The sequence below is a fragment of the Panthera tigris genome, chromosome A3 (assembly GCF_018350195.1).
Source record: "Panthera tigris isolate Pti1 chromosome A3, P.tigris_Pti1_mat1.1, whole genome shotgun sequence".
Taxonomy (NCBI): Eukaryota; Metazoa; Chordata; class Mammalia; order Carnivora; family Felidae; genus Panthera; species Panthera tigris.
Genome location: NC_056662.1, coordinates 71,937,368 through 71,957,996, shown reverse-complemented (window position 1 = coordinate 71,957,996; position 20,629 = coordinate 71,937,368). Strand labels below are relative to the sequence as shown.

At 35.8% G+C, this 20,629-nt stretch overlaps 1 protein-coding gene across 8 annotated transcripts in view; it reads left to right on the top strand.

Moving 5' to 3' along the window:
• ASB3 (ankyrin repeat and SOCS box containing 3) overlaps window positions 1-20,629 on the top strand; it is a 113,701-nt gene that overhangs the window by 71,167 nt on the left and 21,905 nt on the right. For 7 of the 8 annotated variants that reach the window (XM_042981380.1, XM_042981382.1, XM_042981379.1 and 4 more), the window contains 5 exons: window positions 1,346-1,458; window positions 2,048-2,183; window positions 4,970-5,147; window positions 7,341-7,538; window positions 18,694-18,954. In XM_042981380.1, coding sequence (XP_042837314.1) covers window positions 1,346-1,458; window positions 2,048-2,183; window positions 4,970-5,147; window positions 7,341-7,538; window positions 18,694-18,954 — 886 coding nt within the window. The remainder of the gene's footprint in view (window positions 1-1,345; window positions 1,459-2,047; window positions 2,184-4,969; window positions 5,148-7,340; window positions 7,539-18,693; window positions 18,955-20,629) is intronic. The other variant, XM_007075408.3, reaches the window with a different exon arrangement.

Sequence of the window (20,629 nt, the reverse complement as noted above, 5' to 3'; positions counted from 1 at the left end):
CTACATTCAAGTATTTTATCTTTCCTATTTTATGCTAGCATTTTCCAAATGTGGCTCTTTCTTTAAGAGTCTAGCGCCTTTCTAATTTTTGACTGGGAGTTGTTGATTTTTACTTCCTACCTGCAACTATAGTAGAAGGAATAAATATATACTTGAGATGAAATAAAAAATTCATACTTGTTTTTCAAACCTCCTTTCTCATTGCCAAGCACATGAAGTCAAACCTTCCTATCACATCTGTCCTCTTTCTGATACTGATATTTCCCCAAACTGATAATTCCAAGAAGTCCTCACATGTACATCAATCACAGTATGTCATATTTGCTATGGTGTATGTGTGTGGGTACTTATTTTATTAAGTTCTCTATACCTCTGTTCTGGTGTTCTGTTTCTCCCCCCCCCCTTAACTACTCCAGAATCAATGACATCGTCAATGCACAATTTTGTTTTGTGGTAGATCACATTCTGGAAAGTTTAGTCCCACTCGTTTGTTCTATCAACTGAATAACATCATACCTGTGTTCTTCCTCACAAGATCAGATTTGTAAATTATTGTATGCACCTGATATTTGGCGGCACTTACCTTGGGGTAATGTTAAATTAGATATGTAAAAGAAAATAGAATAATTTGGTGGAATTAGTAAAAGGGTGCACGTTTTTTAAGGAACCTATGGGCATGTGAGCTACTCTTCAAGCGATCTACTGTAGCAGCAGCTTGGGGGCCATTAAGTAATATGCATTTCTCCAAAAATACTCTTTAGGTTGTCTGGGGTTTCTTTTTCAAACAAGCAAAGTTTTACTATATTTTCATTGATTGCTTCAAACACATCATTTAACGATTGTTTATGACGGAAAAAATATGTAAGATGCAGAACTTGCAGTATTGCTTTTTCAGTTGGGGAGTGACTATTGTCATTTGTGGTCAAATGGTAGTAACAGCCAACCTTTCAATCCCTTTGGGACTGTTTCTTCAGACTGCTGTTTCTTCTGACCTGTTCATCCTTCTCTCTCTCCCAATTGCATTTTAACTAAATAGAAACATTGTCTTTATTAGCAGAGAGAATAAATGTTTGCCTCATACTTCCATTTCCTCTGTATTCTTTTAAATGCTACTGAAAATAATTTTGTTCACAGAAAGGATGTGTATGTTAATAGGTTTAAGCTAAGACAACTGTGATAAATGTTTTGGGATTGCATAGGGAGTATGTGTTTTGATTTCTTGATAGGAATGATCACAGCACTGTGAATTCCAGGGTGAATAAGTGATGAGAACATCACCAAAGTGTCCAGTCCTACAAACCTGCCTTTCTACTGACAATAATTGTTTTGACTGTTGCATTCGCAGCTGTTGAAAATGGACATATAGATGTGTTAAGGCTGTTGCTTCGATATGGAGCAAATGTTAATGGATCCCATTCTATGTGTGGATGGAACGCTTTGCATCAGGCTACTTTTCAGGTAACCTGTGAATTTATTATTTCATTTCCATGTAAATTATGTGTTTTACCCTTTTAAAATGACAGTTCTATACAGTTTTTGCTTCCTACTTGCCTGTGATTTATGATGGTTAGTACAGTACAGAAAAGGCAGTCTAAATGCTAATGATCATTCTGAATAAGCCAACTGCTCTGGTAGTTCCAGCAGCTTTGGGATTCAGGGATTATCTAAGTTTTTCATATGTTGATGGCATAGTTAAGAGACCATCAGAATATTTAGGGTATAAATTGATAAGGAGCAATGACTTACTTTATTTACAGCAGTGTGTTTAGAAACTGTGCTAACTCCTTACTGCTTGGGCTAGCAAACTAATTTTGCAGGCTTTAAAAGGATTATAATTCTTAGAGATCAATGTTTCACCTGTTTAATGGGCTGGCTAAACATATAGAATAATCTCTGTCTAGTACATCCTTCCCATTGAACAATACACTTAAAAAAAAAAAGTTTTCCTTTACTGAAGATGAAAACACCCCAAAACACAGGGATAAGAAAACAGATACCTTCTATTTTCTTTGTTTTCTCCTGTTTAAAATATGAATCTGTGCTTTAGGAAAATGGTGAGATCATAAAATTGCTTCTTAAGAAAGGAGCAGACAAGGAATGCCAGGATGACTTTGGAATCACACCTTTATTTGTGGCTGCTCAGTATGGCAAGCTAGAAAGCTTGAGCATACTTATTTCATCGGGTAAGCTGAATCCTTTAGCCTTTGCACTGTTAAGATCTTCAGTTTTAACTGTGTCTTCCTGGGAAGTACCATTCTGGACCAGATATAAATCAGGTTGTGAAAATTTATGGTTTTATGTTAGTGGTAAATAAGAGTACATACAAGTTGATTTATAAGCCTGGTTACTAAGTGTCTATTACTAACATAATGTGATGCACAGCTACTAATTTATTTGAGGAGGAATACAACGATCTATCACAAAAGCAGGTTTATTGGCAAGTTGAATGATGGGGCTGTTCTTTCTTATGGGGACCTGAGCAGTTCCAACTGTCTAGGGTACAAGACTATATAAGCTTAATTAATTTATTAGATAGCTATTTTGTATATTAAGCCTTTGAGTTGTATGTTTTGATAAATTGTGGGATTATTTAAATGGTTTATTTGAAAGCATGTTTACGCTTTGAATATATTAATAGCAACCTAACCCTGCTAAAGGTTTCTCTGTGACAGTCATTACACATTCAGCATTACCAGAGGAGATGGTGTTGAGGTGGCATTCTTACGCTGTATGACATTTCTGTGACCGGAAACCTTTGTTATGTAAGGGCTTTCAAATTCGTCCAAACGCTGTGCACACACTCGTAGTACTAACCTGATGAACCATGGATAGTTTCGAGCAGAAGGGAAATACACCAGATTTGCTGCTAGGCAAAACATTTTTTAAAAATTCTTAGGCTTTTTATATTTGTCTATAATACCTAGGCTTTTAATAAATTGCCTCCAAATATACAAAACAAAGTTTATTTCGACAACAAAGCACATATTTTCTTATTTCTGCTTTCTTCTTACAAACCTTCAAATGTGCAAGTTGAAGTATGGAGCAAAGAAAACATTAAGTGCCAAATTAAGATACCTGTTACAAATATTGAATCTAGAGTTGAGAGGAATCTCCAAAATTATTTATTTAAACATGTACTTTTTTAGATTAAGAATCCCAGGCCCTGAGAGTTTAAGTACCTTGCCAAAGATCTAGAAAATATTTCCTGGCAGAATGAGGCTTAGAAGCAGGCCTTCTCATGTGACTTCCTCTCTTCCTCTTCTTCTGTGTTGTATTTTCCTGAGGCTGTCCTAATTCATTTTATGGCCTCCAGTTCCATAACTTCCAATTATTAGCATGGAACTAATATTTAAAATAAAATAGGTTAAATAGTACCTTAATGATTGTCTCCTCGTGCCGAGTTTGTCTCCCAGAATGCTAAGCACCTGTTCTGTTTTGTTCCTTCCCCCCCCCCCCGAATAGTTATGAACAGCAAATTGAAAAGGTGTGTAGGTATATTTATCATGTAGCTATATATGTTTCTAACTCCTTAAAATGATTTTCCTTTCAGTGAATTATCTGTCATTTTTCCAACTTTCTACCTGTAATCTTATAGGGACTGGTTCCTTATTCTTTTTGATTCTTTGAAATTGTCAATCAAAATGAAACTGCTTAAAAAGGAAAGTTAAGTAGATTTCTTTCTTGACTTAGTCTTTTCTTAATATATTTAGTGTTCCCTTCTTTCTGAGGTTGACAGTACGTGAAGCATCCACCTTGTTTAAGTCGAGAAGATTCTACTTATCTGGATGTGTTGAGTGTCCAGTTAGAATTTCTGAAATTCCATCAACCCTTTAACTTAGTATTTGTGTTTTGCAGAGTTTTTACCTGTCTCAGGGCTGTGGTTTATTCAAGGTGCATTTATAGAACATCCATTCAAAGAAAAAAAATTTTTTTTCCCTTGTGATGAAGGCATTTCCACTGAGACATTAGAGAAATTAAAAAATTCTCATTGTCATGCAATAACACTATACTTAGCATATTTAACATGTTATTTGTCAATGAGAAAAATTGAGGGAAATTAGCTATTTTTAAAACCTTCACCAAAAGTAAGGTCACTTTTTTACATCTTAATATATCGGCATTTAAGTAATTGATTAGTTTTGTTCTTTATTTTGTAATGTTTATTTTTGAGAGACAGAGAGAGAAGGAGCGTGTGCTGTCATGTGGGTGGGGGAGGGACAGTGGGAGGGAGGGAGAGAATCCCAAGCAGGTTTGAAGCAGGGGTCAAACCTACGAACCATGAGATCCTAACTTGAGCCAAAATCAGAAGTCCAGACGCTTAACCGACCTAGCCACCCAGGCGCCTCAGTTTTTGTTCTCTGAAAGTCTGCTCAGAAACCATTTAAGTAGACATTTTCTCTTTCATTATAAGGCTCTAAATGCAGTGGTCATGAAGGAAAAGGATATAATGAAAAGTATAGTTAACATTAGTTTTAAGGTATGGCCACAATGTATGTCATATCTGTGGGGATTTTTTTTTTCATAAATCTTAGCGTGAATTGATTAATGGCATCTATAAAGTCTTATAACGTACGTTTTTCTTATCTTTTTCTGTAATAGTCAGATGTTATCCATTTTTGATGATTTGTATTTTCCACTTTTCAGTGATTACTTACTGGACCCACAGAGTGCTTGCTGGAGGACAGTTTGGAATGAAATGAATCCTTCATTGCATAAGATTTTTGTTTTAGCTTAAAAATGAATTCTAAAATGTTAATCACTTGTTTTCTTGTTAACATAAAAGCAAAAACAATTTAAAATGATTACCAACAAGTTTGGAAAATCAGTATGTTTATACAACAGCGTCCACTGGGGTTGGAACTATTGTACTATAAAACCCTTTTAAGACAGCTGTTTTGAAATTTATGTTAATTATCATTTAAAAAAAATAAATTAAGATTGCCTGTTACATGTTGTTATCCTCTATTAGGTGCAAATGTCAATTGTCAAGCATTGGATGAAGCTACTCCCTTGTTCATTGCTGCTCAGGAGGGCCACACAGAATGTGTAGAGCTTTTGCTGTCCAGTGGGGCAGATCCTGATCTTTACTGTAATGAGGATGATTGGCAGTTACCTATTCATGCAGCTGCACAAATGGGCCATACAGAGTAAGTAGTAAAACAGAAAATAAAAATAGTCTCGTAATTAAAAGGCGGCAAGGAATAAATCTTCTGAGCCTGTTCTTTTATCTTAGGCAAACTCCTTGGTATTTTCTCTACCAGCCTGCTGTATGATTAGAGCCACCCCCATATCTGTCCTCCGTGCCATCCCCAGCTCCTCTTAGCCTTACACTTTCCTAGTGTGAACAGAATGGCTGGAGATGGAGCCCTGGGGCATCCTCAGGGTATTAAGACTTTCCTCTAATTTCTCAAGCTGTGGCCATACTCTGCTGCTCTGCTCCGGTTTTATTCCAGGTGTCTTTAGTTAACAATCTGATGGCCTTATTCGATGTTTCCTGTTTGACCCCAGGAAACTTTTGAGTGTGTGACCCTTCTTGGGTCGAGTCTTTCCTTTGTGTGGGCTAAGGAGTTCTCCCCATCTTGAACCCTGTGACTGGACCTTCTCTTTAATCTCTAATCCAACTTGGTACTTGCCTGCCCTACTTCTGTTACTCTTCTTCCTTAGTCAGAAGTTCTTAAGAAATTTTTCTGGAGAAAGAGACTTAAAGAAAGTTGGAACTCCCTAAAATTAGGGGTTCCAGGAATCTTAGAAGTGAATAACCTGGTTATACCTCTGAGAATATGGCAGCCCGTCTTAACATAAATTGGCAATGAATAGTTTTAAAAAGTGTATGTTTAAACTCTTTAGAGTCATAATTTAAAATAGTAGTTTTGTAGTTGTTCATATTATTTTTTTATTTAAAAAAATTTTTTTAACGTTTATTTATTTTTGACAGAGAGAGAGAGAGAGAGAGAGAGAGAGAGAGAGAGAGAGAATGAGTGGGGGAGGGGCAGAGAGAGAGGGAGACCCAGAATTCGAAGCAGGCTCCAGTCTCTGAGCTGTCAGCACAGAACCTGACGCGGGGCCTGAGCTCACGGACTGCGAGATCATGACCTGAGCTGAAGTCGGACGCCCAACCACTGAGCCATCCAGGCGCCCCATGTAGTTGTTTGTATTATTTAATTTAAAAAGTAATAGTGAAATTGTCATTACTTTCATATGTTTACATAGTAGGAAAACATTCTGTCATTTGGTTATTATGCCACTAGGTGGCATGGTATTTTACTATTGCACCTTGTTTAATTTTTCCAATCCATTTTTAAAACACATTTATTGAGGGACATTAAAGTGATTCTTTATTTCAACAGAATACCTAGGTTTTAAGATTTGGTGTTTTTCTTAACTCTTTCTTGTTTATTTAAACAGAAGTCTTAGATACAATTCTACCATGAGCTTTAAATTGATACCAAAACCCTCTTGGGATTTGTCCTTATTTGTTCTCAATATTGGGAATTTTTTTGTTATAATGATTTCCTCCATAGACCACTTCAATGTAACCCCTTCTGTGAATGTAAGTACTAAAGAAAAGTAGCTTTGGAGTAACCCTGCATTTCTTTTCCCAGAAAGAGGGGGGATTTCATGGCTGACCTTATCCCTACAGATTTATTTTTAATTTTAGAAAAGTAAACTGTTAATTTTTTTCCAGCTGTGAGTCTTGGAGGTAAGTTTACAAATAATCTAAGAACTTAGGTTTTAATGATTTTCTTTAGAACTTCCTCTACTTAGCAACCAGTTTCTTTATAAATCTGCCTCAGTGTTTAAAGAGCTCATATTCTTTTCAGAAAATAGAATATTTTAGCAGAAATTCTTATTCCTTCCTCATGAAAATACTATTCATTGCATGTCACTCATCCTCTTTAAAAATTCTTATTAATTAGGAAAATAAATTTTAGTTTGTACTTTAAGGAGGAAAATTATTTATTTTCTTGATATAAGTTTGTATCTGGTATAATGAAGTTTTAAATGATCAGATCCTAAAATACCTAATAGAAAATTTGAATTTGGGAGAGTACGGTGATGATGGTGGCAAGGGAAATAATTAGTGAAAAAATAAGGATAACCTGTTACATATTTACTTATAGTAACATTACTTAATTCTGTTTCAGATATGTGTAAGGACCTTTGTATAAAGCAACAATAAGGGTAACATTTTATTATCCTGTAATAATCTAATGTAGGTAGAAGACAGAAAAAGACTTTAAATCAATCAAAGGGTGACTATTAAAATAAGTGCCATAGAAATGTTGACTGCACTCATGTACATATAAAACATGAAATGCCCTGAACTTGTGTGCTTACAGAATCTTGGAATTGTTAATACCACTTACCAACCGCGTTTGTGACACTGGGCCAGACAAAGTGAGCCCCGTTTACTCTGCAGTGTTCGGAGGGCATGAAGAGTGCCTAGAAATGTTACTCCAGCATGGCTACAGCCCAGATGCCCAGATGTGCCTCATCTTTGGGTTCAGCTCTCCCATGTGTATGGCTTTCCAAAAGGAGTATGTATATTTGCTATATTTTTATCCTTTTTTGCTACATGGAGATATATTTCCAAGTGATTTTCTTTTATGATGAAACTTGAAGCTAAATTGTTAACTTAGAAAGATATGAATAACCCTCTGTGATGTACGTCGTTCCATCAAAGTACAATAAAATGAGGTGATAATGTCAGATTTTTTCTCTTCCCTTTTTGGACCTGGATCATATTTTTATTGTAGCAACTTTACAGAATACTTTCAGTGTATTAAAGTAAATGCAGGATTTCTCTGATAATACTTAGTTATCAAAATAATTCAAGAATTAAAACATTCATTTATATGATGGATAAGGTTTCAGGATTTAATGTGTAACATGATGACTATAGTTGATAAAACTGCATTGTATAGTTGAAGTTTACTAAGAGTAGAACTTAAATTCTCTTCCCCCCCCCCCAAAAAAAAAAAAAAAGGTAAACATGTAATGTGATGGTTGTGTTAATTTGGTGGTAGGGGGAGGATTCCTTTCACAATGTGTATATATATGGAATTACTGTGTTGCATACTTAAATATCTTACGATCTTATTTATCAGTTTTACTTTAGTAAAGCTGGGGAAGAAAAAAGAATTTAAGATGACTTTATCAAATAAGACATTGTTTTTCAGGTTATTTACCACTTGAAATTTATAAAACTTGTTATGAGCCTAAAAATGAAATATTAGTTTTGTAAATATTATTGTATTTTTAGTGAATTTAGTATGTGGCACTTCTCTATATAAGTCAGGGAAATTAAATTAAAAGATCTTAAAATATTTGTTTTGCTAATCTTCCATGATCTTCTGAGGTAGAATAAATGAAGAATTACTGCTGCTTTATTAGGTTCTGACCAGTACTTGTTGATAAGACTCCTAAGGTTTTAAAATAGTAAGAATAAGGCTATGTGTAAGAAAAAAACATACTGAATAATATCTAGGGTTGATCTAGTAATGGAATAAGTTGTGCAGATAGACACTCTTGTTTTTAATGACACAGAAGAGGTTGCTTGCATACCTCAAATTCCATTGGCTCTCTTGAATTCATGATTATGGACTCCTCTCCACAATTTAATTGAAACATCTATCAAAAATTTATTTATGAAGCTTTTCAGTCAGCCATTTTTTAACATTTGCTATGTAAAATAGAAGTTCATTTTATTTATTCTGAATGTAAGCTTCCAGGTATATACTGTGGTCTGAATATTAGGGGTTTTGGTAAATCTGAGTATCTGGACCTGCCCTATGCATAACTTTCATGATTTCATAGTAGTTCGTTGTGTACCTCTCCAAGTTTTGTCTTTAAAACATGTCTAGTTTTTCTAAAGGAGGGCTACATTGATGACTTTAGTTATTTCACTTATTTTTCTCTATATGTATCTAACTCTATTTTTTTATTAGGTCAGAATTGAACTTTAAAATTTTTTTTAATGTTTTCATTTATTTTTGAGAGAGCATGAGAAAGAGAGCGTGCACACGAGTTGGGGAGAGGCACAGAGAGGGGGGTGGATGGAAGATCCAAGCAGGCTGTGCACTGACAGCAGTAAGCCCGATGTGGGGGAAATGACCTTTTAAAAAGATTATATCAGAACATAATGGTTTTGGATAGTTTTTATGTGTGTTTGTCCAATATAATGATAGTCTTTTCTGGCCTTCATTTTACCTTTTGGAGGAATAGCAGCTAAACTCATGCCTCATCAGCTTCTAAGTATAGTTTGAATTAAACCATATGACATAGTGCTAATGTTAACCCTCAAACACCTTAAAATTAATGTTTTTCTGGCCTGAGGAATCAGGAAGGTTGAACCCCATGGGAAAGACAGGGTGAGGGGAATTCTGGAGAAGAGAGAGCTGAAGGAAGGGTATCCTCTGATTCTCTGCATATGTCCTGAGTTCACCCCGCTCTTTGAATGACAGATAGACATTGTTGTAAACAAGATTTAAACTGTCACCCAAAGTCTCAGAGTAACCTCTGGGTGGCACATTTTGTGGGACCAGACCCAAAATAGCATAACAAAGTCTTTGAGAACTGAACTTCTACAGAACTGTGGTCTGTAGAAGGCAAAGCCAAATTGCAGTCTGAAACTAAGTAGGTCATATGCCTGCCAAAATAAACAAGCAAAAGTAAGGATTATAATACAACAATAGCATCACAATGTCTAGGATACAGTTTAAAATCTCTTGACATGTAAGTATACTATGACCAATTCTCAAGGGAAAGGAATGAACAGGCATCAAACTGGGATAATTTAGCTGTTGGAAATATAAAGGAATTGAAAGCAGCTATCATAGTGTAGTATTTAAGGTAAATACACTTGAAATAAATGGAAAGGTAGAAATTCTCAACTGAGAAATAAAAACTATGAGAGAAGAACCAACTGGACATTTTACAACTGGAAAATACAATATCTGAAATGAAAATTTCACTGCATGGGTTCCATAGCAGAATGGAAGAGGCAGAGGAAGGGGAAGGAGTCAGTTAATTTGAAGATAAACCAATAGAAATTATCCAAATGGAAGAAGAGAGAAAAAAGATTAGGTGAAGTAGAAAAGGACAGAGCCTCAGAGTCCTGGGGGATGACATCAACAGAGTGACATTAATGTCAGTAGAGTCCAGAAGGAGAGGAGAAAGAGATTGCTGTAGAAAAATTATGTGAACTAATAATGGCCAAAAGTATCCCAATATTGGATCAAGGTATGCATTTTTAGATTTAGAAAGTTTAGTAAACTGTTACAGGAGAAAGCCAAAAGAAAAAAAAAAAAAGAGCATGCTCAAAAAACAATCGAACTGCTGAAAACTAAAAGTGAAGAAGCATCAGAATGGTGTATAGTGGTACTTGATCACAGACATGAACTAACATCCTTTGTTTTTGCTACTTTTGGAAATTTTGCTCTGTGAAGTGGCCCTATAGGCCACAATTGAAATCTGGTTTTGTGGCTTTAAAAAAGGGCTTATCAGCTTTTTTTAACCCCCGTATGGGAACTTGTAATTGAACCAAATGTATTCTTAATTAGTAAGGTAGGTTTTTTCAGTGAGAAAAGTCATTGGAAGGTATTACTTGTTAGTCTATAGGGAAAAAGCTATACCATCAAAATACCTGTTTTATAAGGGTGCATTCTCCTAGTCTTTCTAATTGACTTTTCATTTGTTTGCCTGCAACCCATGGCAATAGACTTAATTGCCGTAAAGATGTTGAGACATCTTTGCCACTATTACCTACTTTGTGGAGAATTTAATTGAAGGGGAAGCCTTTCCCAAGGGACTAAATCTGAAAGATGGTAGCCTCATAATCACCTATGCTTGCATTTAATGTGTGTATATAAAGGAGTTGACCTGAGTATAGTACATTGCACAATTTTTGGCACATAGTAAAAAAAAATACCATGGTTAATTTCTTCTCCTTGCCATCCTCCATTTAGCTAGAAGACGATATCAATTAAATTTTAATATCTATACTACATTTATATTAGCTAATTAACATCTGTTAGTTTGCATGTCAGTCACTGTACATGTAATGTGAGTATCACTTGATTATTTTGGAACTCCATATAGAACTTTGCTGATCATGCAAGAAAACTGTCATTCTCACAGTAGGTTTTGTTTTAGTATATCAAGAGGACAGCATAGCCATCTAGGAAAAAAAATCAAAATTGAAAAATGTGTTAAGTTGTGGTTATTTCTTTCAATAAGTATGCATCTTAAAATTTGGATTCTTGGGGGCATCTGGCTGGCTCAGTTGTAAGAGCATGCTACTCTTGATCTTGGAGCTGTGAGTTTGAGCCCCATGTTGGGTGTAACGATTACTTAAAAATAAAATCTTCAAAAAAATTGGATTCTCTGTAGTCACACACCTAAAATTAATTAAATTAATTAGAATTACCATTTAAAAAGCAAGGATAGTTGAATATAGTTTTTATTTAAAATAACTATTATGTGCTTTTGTTCTATATTGAAGCTATGAACTTCCTTTATCCTATTTATCAACTATTAATAAGAACTTGAGTTTTGGTCGCGAAAATGGTAGCAGAGAGCTTGAAAGACTATATTTAGTGAAATTAATTATTATTAGATATTCAAGTTTTCAGAGATTGGTTAAAAGGTAAGTTTAGTGGCATAAGTTTTGAAATTTTATTTTTATAGTAGCCATATGTTTTTATAATAATGTTAGTTTGGTATAAAATCAAAAGATTTACTCAACACTGACTTTAGTAATAATGAGTCAGAAACTTGTTTTCACATGTGTGTGTTTGACATATGGAAATTTAGTATTTGTGGCCCTTCTTGCACTATTGGCCTGTTGTGCTTTTAGTAAGCTTTTGTCTCCTTTTGCAAATAGTACAATGAACATGGAAAGGTGGTGAAAATAATAAATACAAATAATGGCTCTGGGTTTTATGTTTTCCCTTCTTTATGGTTTTATTCAGCCAAGTTAACTTTTCAGCTCAGGATTCTGAGACATTTTTGTTCTGTCTCCCCTTGAGACGGTGAGCTTCCGCAGTGATCTTTAACTCTCCTCACCACTATGAGGCATGATGGAAAGGTGTCTCCTGCACCACTGTACAAAAGCAGTCCTTGTCCTTTTGGGCTAAAAAGTTAACAACTGCAGTGACATGAAAGCCAGTCTTTCAAGAGCATAGCTAAGTAGTTCAATACAAATGAGAAAATACAAGAAAAAGACTCTTTTAACTGGAATGGGTAAAGGAGGAGGGAAGCTGAGAAATTTCAGGACAGTTTGAACACGTGTTAATGCCTTTTGTATATGACTGTAAAACATGACCATGGCTTAACTGACCTGATTTTGTCTTTCTTTTTTTTTTTAATTTTTTTTTTTTTTTAACGTTTATTTATTTTTGAGACAGAGAGACAGAACATGAACAGGGGAGGGGCAGAGAGGGAGACACAGAATCTGAAACAGGCTCCAGGCTCTGAGCTGTCAGCACAGAGCCCGACACGGGGCTTGAACTCACGGACCATGAGATCATGACCTGAGCCGAAGTTGGACGCTTAACCGACCGAGCCACCCAGGCGCCCCTGATTTTGTCTTTCTAATTGATGCTGATTATTGTTATCCCATTAGTTTTATAGAAATTGTGTCCATTCTCATCATCATATCACACATGGGTACATCAGGCAGGACCTAATGTCTTCATTTTGTTTTCAGCTGATGGCTGAAACTTATTATATGACCTTTTGACAATTCAGCTAATAAGTTGGTTAGATGTTTTGTTGGCTAATTGGACATAAAATGCTGAACATGTTTGCCTGTTTCTATTTCCTTAAAATAAGTCTTGTTAACATGTTGAATTTCCTTTCATTGTACTCCTGTCATCAGGGCACTACTTCTGTACACATTTTTCAATTTCAAAGAGCAGAATGATGGAAAAGGTACAACCCTAAAAATAAGGCCTAGACGTTTTGTTTTGTTTTGTTTTTTTAGTTTTTAAACCTCTTCTCTTAGTATCTGTTGATTTTTATTGTCTATACAATGTGCAGTCTCTTAAGGTGGCATAGTTATTTCTTGATATTTGTGTTAAATAGGATGGACTATTTCTTTTTAATCTCTATGCTCTTCCAGAGTTTTTCCAATTCTTCATCAGGGCTTGAGAGAGAATTTAAGTGTTAAGGGAATTATGTGCATATGTCCATGTAATTTATATTTTAACCTAAGTTTATGTAAACCTTAGGGCCAATTGTTGCTCAATGATATGTGGTAATCAAAGTCATAGCATGGAAGGTGCCTGTGTTTCTGGAGCTTATACACCTACTTAAGAGGTTTTCTACAAGCTCAGGGCATGCTGATAAAGTTTTATGATCATCTACTTCACTTTGTGTTTCTTATTTACCATATAAATGGTAGTTTTGTTAGAAAAGGGTCTGTAATGTAGTACTAAGCAGTCACATAAGCTTTTAGGAGGGCTCTTGTCCTGACACAAGGGTGAGAAGTTTAGACCTGGGTTTTCCAAAGTGTGTTTTGTACAGTACTATTTCTATAGATCATTAGATATTGCATAGGACACAGGGGGTTTCCAGACACACAAGTTTGGGAAACAAAGGGGTAAGCAATGTTAAGTAAGTTTTTTTCCGTGAAAGTCTTCTAATATTTTTTCTTATGGTGATGTCTGTGAAGTCCTAAAGAAAGGAGGGAATCTACACAAGTTTGAAACAGGACAACCTTATGTTTACTATAAATATACCTTTGTTCCTGTGTTTATAGACTTTTTGGGCATTTTAAACTCTCTTTATTACGCTTTTTTCAGATTAATGATTGGACCTGTTTAAAAAAATTTAACTGAGTAAATTTGAAGATCTTTTTAAAAAAAGTTGTTTTTTTGTTTTTTTGTTTTTGTTTTTTTTTAGAGACAGAGAGCTGGGGAGGGGCAGAGAGAGAGGGAGACAGTAAATCTCAAGCAGTTCTGTGCTGCCAGCTCAGAGGCCAACGCAGGGCCAAAATCAAGAGTCGGAAACTTAACCAACAGAGCCACCCAGGCGCCCCATATTTGAAGATCTTAATTGGCTTTATTAAACAATTCACGAATCGGGTAGCATCCCATCTAGCAAGGAGAAATCTCCCCTGAACTAGATAAAAGAAAGGTTTTTAAAGGCAGCTGGAGGGCATAAAAAGAGGAGACAGGAATTTATTAGCAAGTAATACATTGTTTAGGCAAGGTTGCCCTCTTAAGGAGATGGAAGGGGCCCATCAGTAAATTTCCTAATATTGACCAGGAAATTCCGTGTTGACTGGTTAAGTCATATTCCTTAGGGAGTTTAAACTGCACGTATGTTAGGTCTTAAGCCTTGGTTTACTGACTCAGGGCCTTAACCCGGGTGATGCCATGTGGGGCCTGTGATTTTCTCACTTAACAGACCTATTTCTTTAATTTTAAAGATATTTCTTCTGAAATGTATCCGGAGGTTGAAGAAGACATTTTTGGTGTTTACTTTGAAAATGTAGGGGCGTCTGGGTAGCTCAGTCGGTTAAGCGTCCGACTTCGGCTCAGGTCATGATCTTGTGGTCCGTGGGTTCGAGCCCCGCGTCGGGCTCTGTGCTGACAGCTCAGAGCCTGGAGCCTGTTTTAGATTCTGTGTCTCCCTCTTTCTCTGACCCTCCCCTGTTCATGCTCTCTCTCTCTCTCTGTCTCAAAAATAAATAAACATTAAAAAAAAAAAAAAAGAAAATGTAACTAGCATACTTTTATGTATTTATTTTCTAGCATACTTTAAAAAAATAAGTTCATCCTATAGTTCTTTCTTTCCTGGCTCCACTGTGGGAGCCATTGGAAACATTGGGGTTCAGAGCCAATGGCCAAGAAAGAATTCTTGAGACATCTTCTTCTGCCCGCTGGTACTATCCCCATACTACAATAAAAGCCACCTTTAATTGCACCAAAATGCCGCAAGAATTCTTTCTTGGCTGTCAGCTCTGAACTCCAATATTTCCGCATCATAGAGTATATAGAGTTTCTCAAATATTTTCAGTATGGAGCCTTTGTCATATAGATCATTTCCAGGATTTAGTGGTCCATGGAATATACTTTGGGAAACAGGTCTGGGCTTAAAATATTCCCCAATTTCATTTAACTATTTCATTAAGTGTTCAGTTTTCGTAATAGTTGGAGGAGACATATTTCATGTATTTGCCATGCCATATTCACCGGTTAGATTTTGGTGTGGAATTATGCCAATTCTGCTAGTTACTAGCTTTGTGTCTAAGCTTCAGTTTTGTATCTAGACTACAGATAATAATAGAACTTAACTTCTTAGGGTTGTTGTGAGGATTATGGCAAATCTTCCACATAGCACATTTAGCACACTGGCTGGTACTGAATAAATACTCACTAAAATTTGTTATTATAAGGAATTGTGTGTGCAAATGTTCCTGCCACATTTTAGAGATGGATGGTTTCTCTTTTGGCCTTGTTTCTCAAATTTTCTTAGCAGGAGCCACATGTCTAGGTGCTATATTGAAATTTTAATAGGAAAGCCACTAATTGTTTTGTAGGTTTTTTTCTAAACAGAAAATGGCTAGAGAAGCCATCTGTAGCACTTAATCTAATAGCTTGCATTTAGGGCTTTCATTTACCTTTGTATTCTGTAGCAAAAGTATGTTTCTTTAAGAGCTAAATCATTAAGAGCTAAAGTATCTGTGGTTAGGCTATTGATGGTTTCAAAGCTTTTGAGGGAAGAGTTCAACCAGTCCCTGAATTGCACATGTAAACACTCATGCCTCGAAAATTGCCAGGCTTCTGGAGAATTATACATCCCATTTGTAGTGAGGCAGTTTCTCACACTTTACCTGCATATATTGGAACTTGTTCAACAGTCCATGTGTATAGTGGAATCAGCAAGTAATAACTGCAGGCAAAATAACGAGAGCCTAGTCAAACGAGGTCGAGGTGGTTGAAATAAATTGGTGATAACTGTTTAAAACCGTCAGTCAGAAGTATATCCTTTAGCATTTCTTGTAGTGCAAGACTGTTGGCGACAAATCTGTCAGGTTTCCTGTATCTGAAAAGAACTAGAGCAAAAAATACATACATACAGGACTGTTTTCAAGAACAATGATATGAATGATGGACTTCTTATCAGGAACAAATAACAAGATGGTAGACAGGCAAAAAAGTTTTTAATTTTTATAAAGAAATTTTGGAATTATTAATTTGTCTTTTCTAATTGCTGTGTAAATAACTAAAAGTAAAGCAAATGCCATTTAAGGTTTTAACTAAAGAAAAGCACAAATTGGAGATTAAACAGCATAGAGTTATGAAAATATACAGGGGTTAGGTGACATTTTACTTATGTATTTGTTTTTTTAACTGCTTTTAAAACCTCATTTCAAGTTCTAGACATTAAGTCCTTAGAAGGAGTTAGTTTCATATAACAGTGGTTTAAACATTTTATACTTGTTTTATCAATAATTTTTATGCCTCTTATTTACTCAGGTTCTATGATACTGTGGTTAATGAAATATTATTTAATTATAGTTTAAAATAGGATTAATGCCAATTTCAAAGGGAGAATAATTTTATTACATATTTTCTTTCACAGTTGTATACATAATGAACATACATGTTTACTAAGTTTTGTTACAATTATAGCATAAACAATTTAAAAATTTTTTTAATGGTTTTTATTTATTTTTGAGAGAGAAAGAGAGCAGGGGAGGGATAGAGAGACAGGGAGAGACAGAACCTGAAGCAGGCTCCAGACTCTGAGCTATCAGCCCAGAACCCAACGCAGGGCGAACCCATGAACCACAAGATCATGACCTGAGCTGAAGTTGAACGCTTAACTGACTGAGCCATCCAGGTGCCCCAACATAAATAGTTTTTAAAATGTGGTCTCAAAACCACCATGATTGCAGTTTTTGATGACCATATCATATTTTGTACTTATTTGCTCCTCGTTAAACGTTTAGGTAATTTTCTTTTAAAAGTCCATTATAGAAAAAATAAGTCTGTTGTAGATAATACTGTCGTTAATATATTTTGCCAATAGGATATAATTTCTTTTTTATTTTGTCTTGGATAAATTCCTAAGATATGTATTTATTCTATTCTATTTGGTTTTTTGTTTCTTTATTATTTAACTTGGCTCCACACCCAGCGTGGGGCTTGAACTCATGACCCTGAGATTTCAAGAGTTTCATGCTCTACCTACTGAGCCAGCCAGGCACACTATGCTGTTTTACTTTACATAAAATTTTATTTTACAGATACATGTACGGTGCTAGTGTTGTGTGCCAGAAAGTTTATGCAATTTGTTCAGAATCCCATAGCTACTAAGTAGCTGAACAGGCTGGCTCCAGAGTTTGTGCCCCTATAACTTGCCGTGATATCTCTTTGATACATCTTGCCAATTAGCTCTCTTGGAAAAGGATTATACTTATTTTCATTCAGTTTCACCACAATTTATCAGTCTTGGATGATACATTTAAAAAAAAACCAATTTAATAGGTATAAAATTATATATATATATATATATATATTTTTTTTTTTAACGTTTATTTATTTTTGAGACAGAGAGAGACAGAGCATGAGCGGGGGAGGGTCAGAGAGAGGGAGACACAGAATCTGAAACAGGCTCCAGGCTCTGAGCTGTCAGCACAGAGCCCGAAGCGGGACTTGAACTCACGGACTGCGAGATCATGACCTGAGCCGAAGTCAGCCACTTAACCGACTGAGCCACCCAGGCGCCCCAGATATATATATTTTTAAAAATTTGCTTATTTTTGAAAGAGAGAGAACCTGAGCAGGGCAGGTACAGAAAGAGAAGGGGACAGAGGATCTGAAGTAGGCTCTGTCTCACAGGGTCTCTCCTGTCCCCAGTGCAGGGCTCAAACTCCTGAACTGTGAGATCATGACCTGAGCTGAAGTTGGATGTTCAACCAACTGAGCCACTCCAATGCTCCTAAAATGATACACTTTTATTCTGTAGAAGTACTTGATAGAGAAGATTAATTTAAAAATATAAAACGAAGTTAAATTTTTGTTCGTAAAAAAGCTTTCCTTGTTTTTACCATTATTAATTTAAAAGTAAAAGGGAAATTGACTAAGGCTATTGCTAAAGGAAATGGTATATTGGAAATTCCTAGAATGAGTTTTCTGTCTTTAGGGACTGATGACATTGCTTATGAACTTGGCTTAGTAAATATTTTGTTGTAGATACTTAATTGTACAAAAATATCACAATTTGAGAAGAGTTTTCTGTTTGTCAATGGTAACTTTTAAATTATCTACTTAAGATGAATTTTTAAAATTCTAAGGACACTGCCTGTTCATAGCTGAAAATTAAAAACCATGCAGGAGAGTGTAAATTAAAAAGTAGAATACTCCCTTTCCCCTAGTTCTCTAGTCCCAGTTCACTAGATATGTGAAGGGACTACAGATGAGAGCCCCCCAAAATGTATCACTTTGGCGTTAAGATTATTTTGAGTTAAAAGTAATAAAAACCCAACAGAGGCAGGAGAAGCTCTCTGCCTCCCCCAGTGACTGCCTAACTTTACATGGGAAACAAGAGCCTACAACAACAGGAAGAGAGCTATTAGACTATTAACTATTTGCAAGAATGTTTTTCATATGAAAGTCTAACTTGTCTTCTTTTTTCTTCCCTTTCTTTCTTTCTTTCTTTCTTTCTTTCTTTCTGCTGGAGCTGCGAGTTTTTTGGAATTGTGAATATACTTTTGAAATATGGAGCCCAGCTTAATGAACTTCATCTGGCATACTGCCTGAAGTATGAGAAATTTTTAGTATTTCGCTACTTTTTGAAGAAAGGTTGTCCATTGGCACCATGGAACCATATTTCTGAATTTATAAGTCATGCAATTAAAGCACAGACAACATATAAGGAATGGCTGCCATCTCTCCTGCTTGCTGGCTTTGACCCACTGAATCTACTCTGCAGTTCATGGTAAGAAGTCCTACCATAGTGAAGCTTTGGAAAAAAGCTTTTCCTTTTGGAATGAATATACTACCTTCAGTTTCTCCCAATTTCTTAAGATTCCCATTTGGGAGGAGAGAGAGAGAGAGAGAGAGAGATAGAGAATGAGAATGTGTGCGTGTGTTTTGGTGTGATAGCTAGGTTGGGGTGAAGGAGTTGGGGGGCTACTAATAGATTGAATGTAAGAGTCCTGGAAAAGGTAAGAGGTGGAAGGGATTAGAAATGGATGAATGCCAATGAATTCTTTGGACGGGGGCTATTTCTTCTACTTAGGCCATCTCTCATGCTCTTATGCCTGTGACAAAATGGTTGTAGCTGCTTTGGAGATTTCTGTTATCCTTTCATCTACCAGAGGGAATACTCTTGTCCTGTAGCATCTTGTGTATTTGAACTTTGTCTCCTTTAATGTAAATACTGATTTCTGCAGTAGCTAATAATATATGAAAGTTGACTCAGGGTTTTTCTTGGATGAGAAGAGAAAACTGTTTCTTCCAGCCTTTAGCTTTTACAAAAGTTGTTTGTATCTAGGTGGAGCTGAGAAGGTGATTGTAGCAATGAAATAACTCTGTTGGCCTGTAATTCAAGTCAAATGAGAAAATAGAATAAGTCTCCAGGAAAATAGAGGACATGGGTATTGTATAAAATTCCAATGAAACATCTCAATGTCCTCATTTTTGTGCCTTGAAAGTCATCATTCACTAAAATAATGTTTAGACAAATACTAAATTTTGCATTTCAGCAGAAAGTTGCTTTGATATCTTATTAAATTGGGGTTTTTCTTTGGAAAACAGGTCTTCTTTGTGGTTCATGCAGGGAACAGTAGTGTTCCCTACTTGTACATTGTTTGCATTTCTGGAGACTCCCGTCTTTCACTCGGTGGCTTCTCTGTCTGCATGTGGTGAACAGGTCTCTATCTGGCAGATCTCACCGACTCACCTTTTTATGACATCTGTCAATATATAGAATTCAGGAATTTTTACTAAGTAGAGGTTTTATGCTTCGGCCTGTCATCCCTTTTGATACCAAGTGTTTTACATAATGAGGTTTGTAAGGAAAAAGTGCTTTCTGGGAGGTTGTTTGAGGAACATAGAAGTAAAGGCAGAGTTCAGGTACACATTCCGATTCCCAGTTTACTTTTTGTTTATAGCTTACAAGTTGAGTGCCTGGTTGTATTTACTCCTTTTCCCAGCAGCTGATTAATATCCAGTTGTCTGTCAGATACTCATTGTTGGAATTCTCTCTATACCTTTTCAATACAATTTCACAAAAATCCATTGTATTTTTTAAATAATTGAATGAAATATAAAGATTATTGACAATTCATTGAGAAATCACTGATTTTTAAAAATTCTTATTTATTTTTTATTTTAGAGAGAGAGTGTGCAAGCAGGGGAGAGAGGCAGAGGCAGAGAAAGAGAGAATCTTAAGTAGGCTCCATGCTGAGCATGGAGCCTGATGCAGGGCTTGATCCCCCGACCCTGAGATCATGACCTGAGTGGAAATCAAGAGTAGGATAGTCAATCGACCGAGGCACCCAGGTGCCCTGAGAAATCACTGATTTTTAAAAGTTATTCATATATGCATATTTGTGTTAAATCTCCTTTATATGTGCGTGCGTGTGTGTGTATGTGCACATGTGCAGACA